Raw genomic sequence first — 12,925 nt, 5'->3', positions numbered from 1 at the left:
GGAGGGGGCAGTTAGGGGACAAGGAACAGGGGGGTTTAGATGGGTTGGGAGTTCTGGGGGGGGGGCTGTCAGGGGGTGGGGAGTGGTTGGATGGGGCGTGGGAGTCCCAGGGGTCTGTCTGGGGGTGGGGGTGTGGATAAGGGTTGGGGCAGTCAGGGGACAAGAGGCAGGGAAGCTTAGATAGGGGGTGGAGTCCTGGGGGGCAGTTAGGGGCAGGGGTCCCAGGAGGGGGCAGTCAGGGGACAAGGAACGGGGGGAGGGTTGGGGGTTCTGGGGGGGCGGGAAGTGGGAGGGGCAGGGCTAGGGCGGGGCTCCTCCCGTCCTCTTTTTTGCTTGCTGAAATATGGTAACCCTAGGGGTCAGAGCAGGAGGGGTTGGATGGGTTGGGGTTTCTGTGGGGGGCAGTCGGAGGGAATAGATGGGGTCAGGGTGGGGCTACCCTCCCAGTGGAATGTCCTATTTTTTGAATGTTAAAATATGGTATACCTACTCACAGTGCAGCTCTCCATTCACTGCAGCATGAGGTCTCAGCTACCTCACTCCCTCCCCCTTTTTCCTGTTGGTAGCGGCCAAGGGAATGCTGGGAAATGTAGTTCTTTCCCTGCTCCAGGGCTGGCTCTATAGGCAGCGAGCTAACCAAGGAACTACAGCTCCCAGGGCCCCCTGTTGGTTCTCAGCTCTCATGCTGGATCCCTGCGGCCCCTGCAAATGGGCTGCCCCAAGCACGTGCTTGCTTTGCTGGTGCCTAGAGCCGCCCCTGAGTCACTTTAGACACCAAAGGAAATTCCCAGACAAAGACTTTGTTAGTTGGAGTTAAGACGGAGAGCACATCAGAGACTTTAGACTAAAACCCCTCCCAGGGACTAAAAGCACTGAGATTCAATAGGTCTGATGAGGAAGGGACACACAGCAAGGGATTGGTCATTCAGCATTGCTGTCAAAAGTGACCAGAGCACATAGCCCTCTGTCTCAAAGTCTGGTGATGATGTTGACAGTTTTCTCAGTTCTCTCAGCAGCAACGCATTGTATTTGTCTTATCCATTAATCTGTAACTGCACTAGAGGAGGCAGTATTAGAACGCAATGAAGCATCACTTGGAAATCTGCTGTCTTGCAGGTCCTCCAACAGCTAAGAGCACCAGGTCAGCGCTGAACTGCAGCAAAATCTGAAGCTTCATTTCCACAGCTCCTGCCTGTCTCAGGTCTTATATTTTTTTAAGCCTTACACATATATAGTCATTAATCTGAACGTACAGCCCTAGAGCCAAACTTTGGGAGAGGCTGGGTCCACATGCAGACCCAGCAGCATGGACCCATCTGTGATCAGTTTCTAAACGCCAAGATAGCAAGGTTGTTTTGCGGTTCGTGAAAGGTCAGATGAGGTGCTGACTACCTTATGTTACCTGGATCAGTGGCACTTTCAATTCAGTTCAACGAGACTTTATTGGCATGACAAGATTTACAAGTGTTGCCAAAGTGTAAGAAAGGGACAGACCCCTTAGACCTCTGTCAGAGGCAGGGATGACCCACTCAGGCTGAGATTAGACACAGTCTTTGGGGTTAGATCTCCTGTAGCTACGTGGCCCTTTGTGATCCAGAGGCTGGTTGTTTCAGCACCTCAGTAATTTAGAGGCTGATTTTGAGGTGCTGAGCACCTGCAACTCCCAGTGACGCTAATAAGGGGCAGCCCTTCTCAGGGTCAGGGTCTTCATTATAGTGTTTTTTTGCACCGCAAATCTACTACTTGCACATCTGCATGAGATCACCAGCTCCTGCTCACCCTGAACTTTCTACTTTAAAAAAATCAGCCTGATCTTGCGGTACCTCTTTGATGCTTTCCCAGGTGTAGCTGTTGTCCCAGATGGCAGAAAACCTACTGAGAATCATGCCTCCTGAAACAGGAAGGACAAAGCACAGCTGGGCTGTCAGGCTCACTCTCCCACTTCAGTTATTACTATAGGGACTGTAGTCATGTGAGGTGCTTTACAAACAGAGAAGGCAAAGGCCCTGTCCTGGGGAGTTTGCAATCTAAAAATAGCGAAGTCTCTCACCCGTCCCTCCCTTGAATCAACGGGTGCAGTTTAAAATCACCCAGCCGAGCACATGCTGGAGGCTGCGCTCTGGCTGTCCTTAGCGGAGCTTCTGGGGTTTTTTCCATGCTGGTTTAAACCTCAGTTTCTTTCTCGTTTGGGTCACGGCCATTCTGTGACTGGGACAAGGACTCGGCCTACATGTGCTCATTGTGTTCTGGACCAAGCATGGGTGGTCCCCAAGGGTTATGCTGAGGCATCTTTCCCCATCTGGAATTGCCTGGGTGCCAGAGCCTCTGTGACTTGCCTCCCATTCTGTAGTGTTACGTGCTGCCCACAAGCAAGGTGCTTACAAGCGGCTTTCAGCCAGGATCCATCGGAATGAATTCCATCCGTTCACCTGGCTAGTGGAGCCAGCACATGGCTGCTCAGATAATCTCCTTGATTATGCAAAAAATTAATCAAATAGCATAAAAACTCCTCAGCCATCCAGCGTGACTCATTGCCATGGCAGCAGGCAGAAAGCCAGTTTGCACCAAACATGCTGTAAAATTAGTCAAATCCACTGCGGTAGGAGCCGTTGCTTTTGATTACTTAGCTGTCCCATGCATGCACCCTTTGGCTGAGCTCTGCCTAGGTCCTAAGACAAGCCAGTGGGTAGGTCAGAGAATAGCTCTGTTTGGCCCTTCTGTTGCCATAGGCACCTTATAAAATGCCCTCTTTAAAAAGTGTACCTGTCCGTTCACTCCAGGTGAAGTTCAGCCTATGCGGATAGCCACTGCAAAGCACATGCCTCATTTAAACCTGACTTAGAAGGTTTAAGTGGAGCATAGACCTCGCGCTGGCTCTCTGCATGAGGGGAGGAGAATGTCACAAAGAGCTGACACATTGCTAAGCTAATGACCCTCAAGGCGTCATTGTAAAGGACTTGCTGAGGGGGGCCCCTGTGAGTGACACTAACTAAGGGCATGGCTACACTTGCAGATGTAGAGCACTTTGGCCTTGGCTACACTCGCGGATTCACAGCGCTGCCGCGGCAGCGCTGTGAAGCGCGAGTGTAGTCACGCCGCCAGCGCTGCGCTGCAAGTACTCCACCTCTCCGAGGGGAATAGCTTGCAGCGCTGCGAGAGAGTGTGCAGCGCTGCAGGCGCCGATTACACTGGCGCTTTACAGCGCTGCACTCACTGCGCTCAGGGGGGGGTGTTTTTTCACACCCCTGAGCGCAGCAAGTGCAGTACTGTGAATTGCCAGTGTAGCTAAGGCCTTTGAGTTAAACCAGCCTTCATAGAGTGCAGTAGGGAAAGCGCAGCAATCTGTCCACACTGACAGCTGCAAGTGCACTGGCGTGGCCATATTAGCAGCTCTTGCAACGGCCACAGAGAGCAGTGCATTGTGGTAGGGTTACCATTCGTCCGGATTCCCCCGGCCATGTCCGGCTTTTTTCAGTTAAAAATAGCGTCCGGGGGGAATTTGTCAATGTCCGGATTTCCCCCCCATGCAGAGCGTGCGCGGCTTACAGGGCAGCCGGCCGGATCGTGCCACTCGCACGGGGCTCCGGCAGCCAGAGCCCTTCCTCCACTTCCCCCTCCTCTCCCCTGCAACTTGACACCACTCCCCTCCTCTCTCTCCCTCCCTCCCCCCACTCCCTGCATTCGCAGATCGCCGGCTGGCCGTTCGCCTCCGGCAGTCTGGAGCTCCGACCCTGCTCCCCTCCCCCGCTGTCGAGCGCGCCGCTCTGCAGCACAGTAAGTGGGTCAGGGGGTCAGAGAAGCGGCAGGGAGGTTCGGGGGGGGGTAGTCAAGAGACAGGGAGCAGGGGGAGGGTTGGATGGGTCAGGAGTTCGGGGGGGGCTGTCTGGGGGTTGGAGGTGTAAGGTTTTGGGCAGTCAGAGTACAGGTGGGGGGGGTCTCAGGAGGGGGCAGTTAGGGGACAAGGCACAGGGAGGCTTAGGTAGGGGGTGGGGTTCTGGAGGGCAGTTAGGAGCAGGGGTCCCAGGAGGGGGCAGTCAGGGGACAGGGAGCAGAGGGGTTTAGATGGGTCAGGAGTTCTGGGGGGGGGCTGTCAGGGGGTGGGGGTGTGGATAAGGGTTGGGGCAGTCAGGGGACAAGGAGCAGGGAGGCTTAGGTAGGGGGTGGAGTCCTGGGGGGCAGTTAGGGGCAGGGGTCCCAGGAGGGGGCAGTCAGGGGACAAGGCGTGGGGGGGAGGGTTGGGGGTTCTGAGGGGGCAGGAAGTGGGAGGGCGTGGAAGGGGCAGGGGCGGGGCTAGGGCATGATGGGGGCAGGGCTAGGGCGGGGCTCCTCCCGTCCTCTTTTTTGATTGTTGAAATATGGTAACCCTACATTGTGGTAGCTATCCCAGCATGCAAGGGGCTGCAACGTGCTTCTCAAATGGGGTGGGGTGGGGTGGAGTGTGACGGGAGTGTGTTGTGTGTATGTGAGAGGAGAGAGGGAGTGGGTTTTTGGGGGGCTGAGAGCATGTCACCATGCTGTCTTGTAAGTTCAGACAGCAGCAGGCCCCCCCTCCTCCTGCCTCTCTCTCACACACAGCATTCCACAGTAATGGTTGCTCTGTCTCAGAGCAGATAAGCATGCCGGCTGTCAGAAACAGAGCTTTCAAAGGGCATATCCGCATGCCTGTAGTGATTCCAAAACAATGACAAGAGTGGCCACTTGACTTAAGGGGATTATGGGACGTTTCCGGAGGCTGATCAGAGCGCAGAAATGCAGCCCCTCATTCACACTGACGCCTGGGCGTTTCAGCCAATGCGCACCAAGCATTAATCTTCTCGCCAAGGTGGAGTACCAGGAGCTCTCTAGCCTTGGAGTCAGAGCACTCTACGTGCCTTGCCAGTGTGGACGGGTAGTGAGCTAGGGCGCCCAGGGCTGCTTTAATGCGCTCTAACTCGCAAGTGTAGCCAAGCCCTTATATACACCTGTATATGTGGCTCTGAGTCTGCTCCGAGCGTCCCTTCCTGGAGCTGTGTGACTCCTCAAGAACTATTCCAGCAGCTACAGCTGCTAGATCTCTTTGTAGTTGGCAATTAACAAGCTGAACTCACTTGGAGGTAATAAAACCTGTTCCGCCCTCAGTTAAAGTGCAGTTATATTCAGAAAAGGGTCTGTAAAAATAGCCAATTGATTTGCAGAGCACCTTTGAGTTCCAGCTGACCTCAGTGCTTTTGGCCCATCTCTATGTTAAGTCTCATTTATTGTCAAACCGACACACACCCCTTTCATGGCAGATGGGAAAGCTGTTGCAACCAGCATAAGAGTCCTTCCTCCACTTTCTTCCCATCTGCAGTGTTCACTCATGGTGCATACATGGCTCATGTTGGGCACAATGTAAACAGCATGACCTTTTCTCTCAGTGCTTCTCTTGTTTCACTGAGGTCCATTTCTAACCTGAGCCCCTTGCTGGGTTTTTCCCCTCTTGTAACTGGTAATCTCCACAGGAAGTGCAAATGAGGTGCAAACATTCACTCTTGCCTTGCTGTATTTGATTCTTCCTTCTGTGTATTTGTACCTCTCCCATTTTTGATCACGAGTAACTTTAAAGCAAAGAAACACTCAGTAAAGACATAGATGGAGCAGAGCTGCAGGTTGCCATAGCATTCTTAGCCGTTTTTAGTTGGTCATGAAAGCCTGTGGAAACTCGGAGTCCTGGCCTAGGCAGCCACTAGGAGGCAGCATGGTCAGGTAGATAGGATTTGGATTGGGAGTCAGGAGACAGCTTCTACTCCTGGCTCAGGCACTGACCTATGTGGGACCTTGGGCAAATCACTTACGCCTTCTGAGCCTGATTCCCCCTCCCAGCCTTTGTCTTGTGTATTTAGATTGCAAGCTCTTGAGGGAAAAGATGACGTTTTGCTTTATGTTTGCCCTAGCCCAGCGAGTCTGATTTTCCTTGGGATCCCTTGGCGTTACCATCATATAAACAGTCGCCTTGCTGCTTAATGAGGCACTGATATTGCCTTTGTGACAGGAGCAGCTTCACAGCCCACGGGGCAGGAAGCCCTGGCCTATCACCCTTTCAAAATAGGAATGAGGTGTTCATTCCTGGCACAGAGGTGATGCTAAGAGACTGGGTGAGGGCTCTGTGCCTCAAGGCCTTGGAGCTGCTGGAAAAGGCTCTGCCCCTTGGCTATAACCATCTCCCTCTGTGACATTAATCCCCTGTATCAGAACTGACACCAGCCTCCTTACCTGCCTCTAATGAGCACCAGCATTTGCAACGTTCCTCCTCCTCAAGAACAAGGGACCACATCCCATTCAAATCCAATGAAAATCACACCTGCTTCCAGCTGGTCTGTATGTGACCCATGGGCTGCAGTTCTACAGTCAGGCACAGCTTCCACTGGGAGCTGAGCCCCTCGAATGAAGGGCAAAGCTGGGCCCAAGAGCTTTGAGCAAAGGGGGGATATGATAGAGGTCTATAAGATCATAAATGGTTTGGAGAAAGTGTATAGGGAAGTGTTATTAATGCCTTTGCATGACACAAGAATCAGGGGTCATCTGATGAAATTAATAGGCAGCTGGTTTAAAACAGACAAGAGGAAATACTTCACACAATGCACAGTCAACCTGTGGAACTCGTTGCCAGGGGATGTTGTGAAGGCCAAAAGTATAACGGGGTTCAAAAAAAGATTTAGATAAGTTCTTAGAGGCTAGGTCCATCAGTGGCTATTAGCCAAGGTGGCCAGGGTTGCATCTCCATGCTCTGGGTGTTCCTAAACCTCTGGCTGCCAGAAGCTGGGACTGGACAACAAGGGATGGATCACTCGATAACTGCCCTGTTAATTCTTTCTGAAGCACCTGGCATTGGCCTCTGTTAGAGGCAGGATACTGGGCTAGATAGAGCATTGGTCTGACCCAGTATGACTGTTCTGATGTACAGTCTCCTTGGCAGCATTGTTGGGCTCACTAGCAGAGATTCCAATCTGTGGGCGGAAGGAGTGATCTGAAAGAACCCTCATCTCAGGCCATGCATATGTTAGTACCCCACAGAGCTATGCAGGAGGCAGTGATTGGGTTTCCAGTCACATACTCAGTAGGCCTCAGCGCTGCAGCAGGCTTTGGGGAGCAGACAAATTAATTAAAACGGTGTAGTTCCAGAGGGAGAATCTTAATGGCTTGGAGAGCATGATGAATCATGCTGTGGTATTCCCCACTATTAACCTATTCCTCATGAATAGTGCAGTATGTTTAGAAAGAACAGCCTAGTCCCTCCATTACCTCATGTAAGAAACCTTACATTTAGCAAGCTAAAGCTTCGTTAGGGCCAGGGCCGTCCTTAGGTATATGCTGTATACTTGGCAGCACCAGCCCTGGCGACCAGCCCTATCCCTCGGCCAGCCCCCCCTGCAAGGGGCAGGGCCATCCCTAGGGGGGTGTGGGGCCCCGGACAACTCCTTCCGCCCTGCGTCTTACCTTCCCCCCTGCTCCGCACCTGACCCGCCCCCATTCCACCTCTTCCCCCAGCGACCCCGCACTCACCAGCAGCGGCGGGAAGCGGAGCAACCCGGCCCCAGCCTGCTCTACTCCGCCAGCTCCCAGCCGTGGTGCTCCGCTTCCCGCCGCCGGTGAGTGCGGGGAAAGGATCGCCTCCCGCACTCACCAGCGGCAGGCAGCAGAGAGACGCGGCCTCAGCCATGTCGCTCAGGTTGGGTTGGAAGGTGGCACGTGCTGAGGACGGTTACACTTTTGCAGCTCTTTAACTAGGGCCGGCTCTAACTTTTTTGCTGCTCCAGGAAAAAAAAAGAGCGCCGCCCCACCGTAACACCCCCCCCGCCCGAACACCGCACCACCAAAACCCCTGCCTTCCCCCCCCCGCAGCGCCTGTAGCTGGCCCATCCACCTCTAAGAGCATATCCATTCAACTCGTGTCTGAATGCAGGTGACATCATAGCAAATTTTTTTTTGGAAGCCTTCTTGATCCACTGCTAATTTTGCATGCTTGGCAGCTAGCTGATCGGTGATATGCCGCAAACCCTGCCCCCTCCCAGCGCCACGCCGGGCCAGGCCAGGCCAGGCCGCCGAAACCCCTGCCCCCGCCCCAAGTGCCGCGCCGAGATTTTTGTTCTCCCTCGCCCCCGAGTGCCGCGCTGAGCCAAACCCTGAGCGCCGCGCCGGGCCGCCCAAACCCCCGCTCCACCAAGCGCCGCGCAAACCCCCGCCCCCCCCCCCCCTCCGAGCGCTGTGCAGGGCCGCCCAAACTCCAAGCGCCGTGCCGGGCTGCTCAAACCCCCACCGCCCCCAAGCGCCGCGCCAGCCCCTGCCCCCCCCAGTGCAGCGCCGCTGAAACAAAAACAAACAAACAAAAAACCTCGAGCACCGCCCCACCGAACAAAACAAAAACAAAAACCCCAAGCGCCCCCCGCCACCCCAAGATTGGCCACCCCTTCCAAGGTGCCGCCTCAAGCACGTGCTTGGTCGGCTGGTGCCTGGAGCCGGCCCTGTCTTTAACCCTGTATTCTCTGTCAGGGCCACAATCCACCCCCGCAGTGGACCGGTGGCCACAGTCTCCTCTTCCTTTCCCCCGCCTCCCCTCCCACTGCTGCATTGCTGTCAATAGGGCCAGCTGCAGGTGGGCTGATGTCACCCGCTCCGATCTGCAGCCGGCAGCCTTTGGGCAGCAGCCACTGTTGCGGCAGGGGGTCCGGGACTGCCAGAGCCGGAGGGAGCAGGCTAGAGAGCGATGCGGCGGCTTGGGGAGGAGGCGGCTCTGGGCTGGCAGGGGGGCGCGGGCAGGCAGTGATGTGGGGCGTGGAGGAGGGAGGCGGCAGGGCCCGCGGTTGCAGAGGACACCCACAGAGGTAGGTGCTAACGTGACTGCAAGCAGCCCGTCCCCCTGCCGGGAGCAATAGTGTAAAAAACAATAAAATTTGGGGGGCACCACTTTTTGGCGCCCCAAATCTTGATGCCCTAGGCAGGCGCCTAGTTCGCCTAGTGGTTACACCGCCCCTGGGTACAGTTGGGGTTGCCAGTGGTGGTGGAAGCAGAATTGAGGTAGTTCCTTAACCCAACTTTACTAATTCTTTTCCCTGAGAGACAAGCAAACTAGACTGGCTTCTTAGTCAAATGACTGTAATTTAAGATTTCAGAAGCCCTGGATGTAAATCCAAGAGAAGCCATGCTTCACAGTGGTGTGAAATCTGAGGTCCCTTCACATTGCTGACAAAAAAACCTACCATAAATAAATAAAAAAGACTTCATAGCTAATTTACAAATTCCTTTCCCAGAGAAACAAAAACTAATCCCGCAGCTGGCTTGATAGGGTAGGGCTGTGCTTTGGGCACAGAACATAAGTTCAGTCCCTGATGAGCTTTTGTGTTGGTGAGGAAAATAAAGGTGGGTATGTTTCATGCTGACTTGAGCTGTGTGACTTACCAATTCATTGTAGTAGCACACACCTAAAATAACACATCCTGTAGCTGGTGAAGATGGGAGCTGGTTCTGCTGGTTTCAGTACATGATGGGCCCTCAGATTGGTTGGGAAAAAGATATCTTTGAACTCTGAGGCAACAGCTTGTGGGTGATTCACAAGGTCCTATCAATGAGGAAAAAAAGCAGCGTGTGTTTCAGTCTCAGGGGATGGTTCTGCTTTTGTGTGACACGCATCCTGCCCGGGCAATGGTTGTGACACATCGGGTGGTGTTCAATTTTGGAGGTCCTTTCTCTTGCTTAATGTGCAAATTACTTCCCACAGAAAATCAGGCGCCAAGTTGGCTTCATTAGTGGACATTATCAAGGTGAGACTCTAATACAGGGGTTCTCAAACTGGGGGTCAGGACCCCTCAGGGGTTGCGAGCTGTTGGCCTCCACCCCAAATCCTGCTTTGCCTCCAGCATATATAATGGTGTTAGATATATAAAAAAGTGTTTTTAATTTATAAGGGGGGTCGCACTCAGAGGTTTGTTATGTGAAAGGTGTCAGTACAAAAGTTTGAGAACTACTGCTCTAATAGGACATTAGGGGTCCCAAACCAACCCTCATGGGCAAGGCCAGAAGGATGGCCCCTTTACATTTCTCTCCAGAATAACTTGGGCCCAGATTCTCACAGGTATTTAGGACTCCCACTGCAATCAATGACCTGAGGTTTGATGCCTAATTTACAAATGTCATTCCCCACCAACGAGAAGGCAGCCCACTGCTTGGCCCATGAGTTGGCTTTCACTACAGGTTGCACTGGATTCAATTGCTAACCAGCACTGTCAGTGAAAAGGAGGGGGTCTTTCCAGTTCTGTGAAAATGTCTTGTTTGCAAATTGCTTGTAAAAATTACACGCTTGCCGAGGCATGGCTGGGCTGGTCACCAACTGAAGGAGTTGGGAGTGGAACTAGAGAGGGTTTTCATCCTATGCTGTAGTGACTCATGTGTGGTTGCTAAACATCTTTTCATGCTACTTGTACACCAGCCTGGCCCCAGTTTGGTCTAGCGATAGCGTCTGATGAGGGGTGTAGGTGACATGGGGGGTTTCAGTCCTAGCCCAGCAGTCGGATTATGAGAACAAAGATGAATTTCACCTTTAAGGCAATAGCTCGTGTGAGAGTCAAACTCTTTCCCAGCAAAAAGGAATAACAGCCTGATCCAATGCTCTGAGTCTGGGGTTGAGAGGTCGCAGACAATCCCAGTCAGTGGTTGTGATGGTTAAGGTCCTATTCCACTTCTGAGTTAATTTCTCTTCTCTAAGCAAATCCTCTGCACCCTAAGCACCTTTCAGAACTAAGGTGTGCTCTTTCCCTTTGACCCCCAGTTCCTTAGGTGGCAGCGCCCAATGGCGCTGGCCCTTTAGCTCAGGCAGCACAGACTCACGTGTGTAGAGCCTGGGGTCTCTCCCTGTAGCTGGCCCATCCACCTCTAAGAGCACATCCATTCAACTCATGTCTGAATACAGGTGACATCATAGCAAAAAATTTTTTGGAAGCCTTCTTGATCCATTGCTAATTTTGCATGCTTGGCAGCTAGCTGCTCAGTGATAGGCTGCAAACCATCTACCATCTCCTCAGTGGTCATCCCCTACTACGATGATCTGCCACCATTCCTTCCTCCATAGCCTTCTCAGGGCTCTTTCCCCTCTCTATGCCTGATGTGACCGAAGTACATAAGTTTGCGCCTGTTGATTTCCGACAGCAGGGGCTACTTCTCTCCAATATTATTTCTAACATAAGCATTCATCACCTTTTCCTAGCAGGAGATGCTGAACAGATTGTAGGAGCCAGCACCACAGCTCAGAGGCATCAATTATCTCCTTGGTTGCAGCTTTAGTTTCCAAAGATTCACTTCCATAAGTTGCTATGGAAAAAAAATAAAGCTTTTCACCAGTCAAACCTTGGTAGGTTTTGAGATAGCCTGGTTTTCCCACACTTTCATAGGGAAGCCATGTCTGAGTGAGCCATCCGCAGGCTTCTTCTGATTTCTTTGAATCAGCCTCCATGGTGGGGTATGTGTGAGCCCACAGAATTACATTCATGTACTGCCTCTACAGCTTGGCCATTAATTGTGATGTCCCGTTATTATTGATGGGGTCAATAATTGCTCTGAGAGCAATCCCTACTAAACATGCTTTGATTTGATTCCTAATGCTCTATGTCTCTGGTAATCAGGGGAAGCTCTACCAGTAGAAAACTGGAAAACAAGACCCCTGTTGTGGTTGCCATTACAAATAGCTCATCTATATCGTTCCTTTCGCCCCTTCTTTATGCTATGCGTACCATCCTTTGAGCTGATCTTCATCTCTTGGGTTAACAGATTAAACAACTCCATTGTGTCCAAATGGACACCTCTCCAATGGAAGGAGCTACAGCTTGGTTGACCCTGGGGCCTGAAACAGGACTAAGAGCATGAGCTGTTACAGTGCCAGCCTCTCCCTACGAATGCTGTACTAGACTCCTCTCTGCTGTGGAGAAGATGCAGAGGGGGATCAGTAGCAAACACTGCCCAGTGCGTTACACAGGCACACTTGAAAACAAGTCAAGCTCTTCTCATTCTGATCATCAAGCACTCCTCCGGCTCTGGAAGAGCCTGATAGACAGGTAAACGAACTCTGAATGTTGGGAAAGGCTTTCCCCGGCTATTTCACTTGCTTGTCCAATGAAAACAGAATCAATAGAAGAGAAAGTATTTTATTGCTTCTCAAAGCTAAGCAGCCCATTTCCCCTGGCCTGGTATGTAGAGCCTGATCCTCAGCTGGCATAAATCAGCATAGCTCCATTGAAGTCTCTGCTGAGACTCTGGCACATAGTTGTCCTTCGTTGCAAAAGGAAACGACCCTATCATGAGCTCTCCAAACCTCCCAACAGAACTCTTGGTAAATTGTTCCAGTGATTAATTACTCTCACTGTTAAACATTTGCGCTTATTTCCAGTCTGAATTTGTCTAGTGGCAACTTCCAGCCATTGGATCATGTTAGATCTCACTCTGCTAGATTGAAAAGACATTAAATATTTGTTCCCCATTTAGGCTTTTATAGGCTGTGATCAAGTCACTCCTTAACCTTTGCTTTGTTAAGCGAAATAGATTGAGCTCCTTGAGTCCACCACTACAAGGCATGTTTTCTAATCCTTTGATCATTCTCATGGCTCTTCTCTGACCTTCTCCAGATTATCAACTTTCTTCTTGAATTGTGGGCACCAGAACTGGCCACGGTATTCCAGCAGCGGTCACGCCCGTGCCAAATACAGAGGTAAAATAACCTCTCTTCTCCTACTCGATATTCCCATTGATACAGTCAAGGATTGCATTAGGCTTTTTGGTCACAGCATCGCAGTGGGAACTCATGTTCAGCTGATTATCCACCACCCCCCAAATCTTTTTCACAATCTCTGCTTCCTAGGATAGAATCCCCCATCCTGTAAGTATGGCCTACATTCTTTGTTCCTAGCTGTGCGCATTTACATTT

The 12,925-nt window shown here is 52.0% G+C and overlaps 1 protein-coding gene across 2 annotated transcripts in view; it reads left to right on the top strand.

Annotated features, from left to right (window-relative positions):
* The window catches only part of ANKRD45 (ankyrin repeat domain 45), a 30,073-nt gene extending 17,699 nt beyond the window's left edge, over positions 1-12,374 (top strand). The window contains exons 6-7 of one of the 2 annotated variants that reach the window (XM_034778880.1): positions 1,117-1,201; positions 11,776-12,374. In XM_034778880.1, coding sequence (XP_034634771.1) covers positions 1,117-1,169 — 53 coding nt within the window. In that variant the 3' untranslated portion in view covers positions 1,170-1,201; positions 11,776-12,374. Of the gene's footprint in view, positions 1-1,116; positions 3,028-11,775 lie in introns of those variants that run through there. The other variant, XM_034778879.1, reaches the window with a different exon arrangement.
* The last annotated feature ends 551 nt before the right edge of the window (positions 12,375-12,925 follow it).

Source organism: Trachemys scripta, chromosome 8 (assembly GCF_013100865.1).
Source record: "Trachemys scripta elegans isolate TJP31775 chromosome 8, CAS_Tse_1.0, whole genome shotgun sequence".
In the NCBI taxonomy this organism is placed as follows: Eukaryota; Metazoa; Chordata; order Testudines; family Emydidae; genus Trachemys; species Trachemys scripta.
This window is presented reverse-complemented; position numbering and strand designations above follow the sequence as displayed.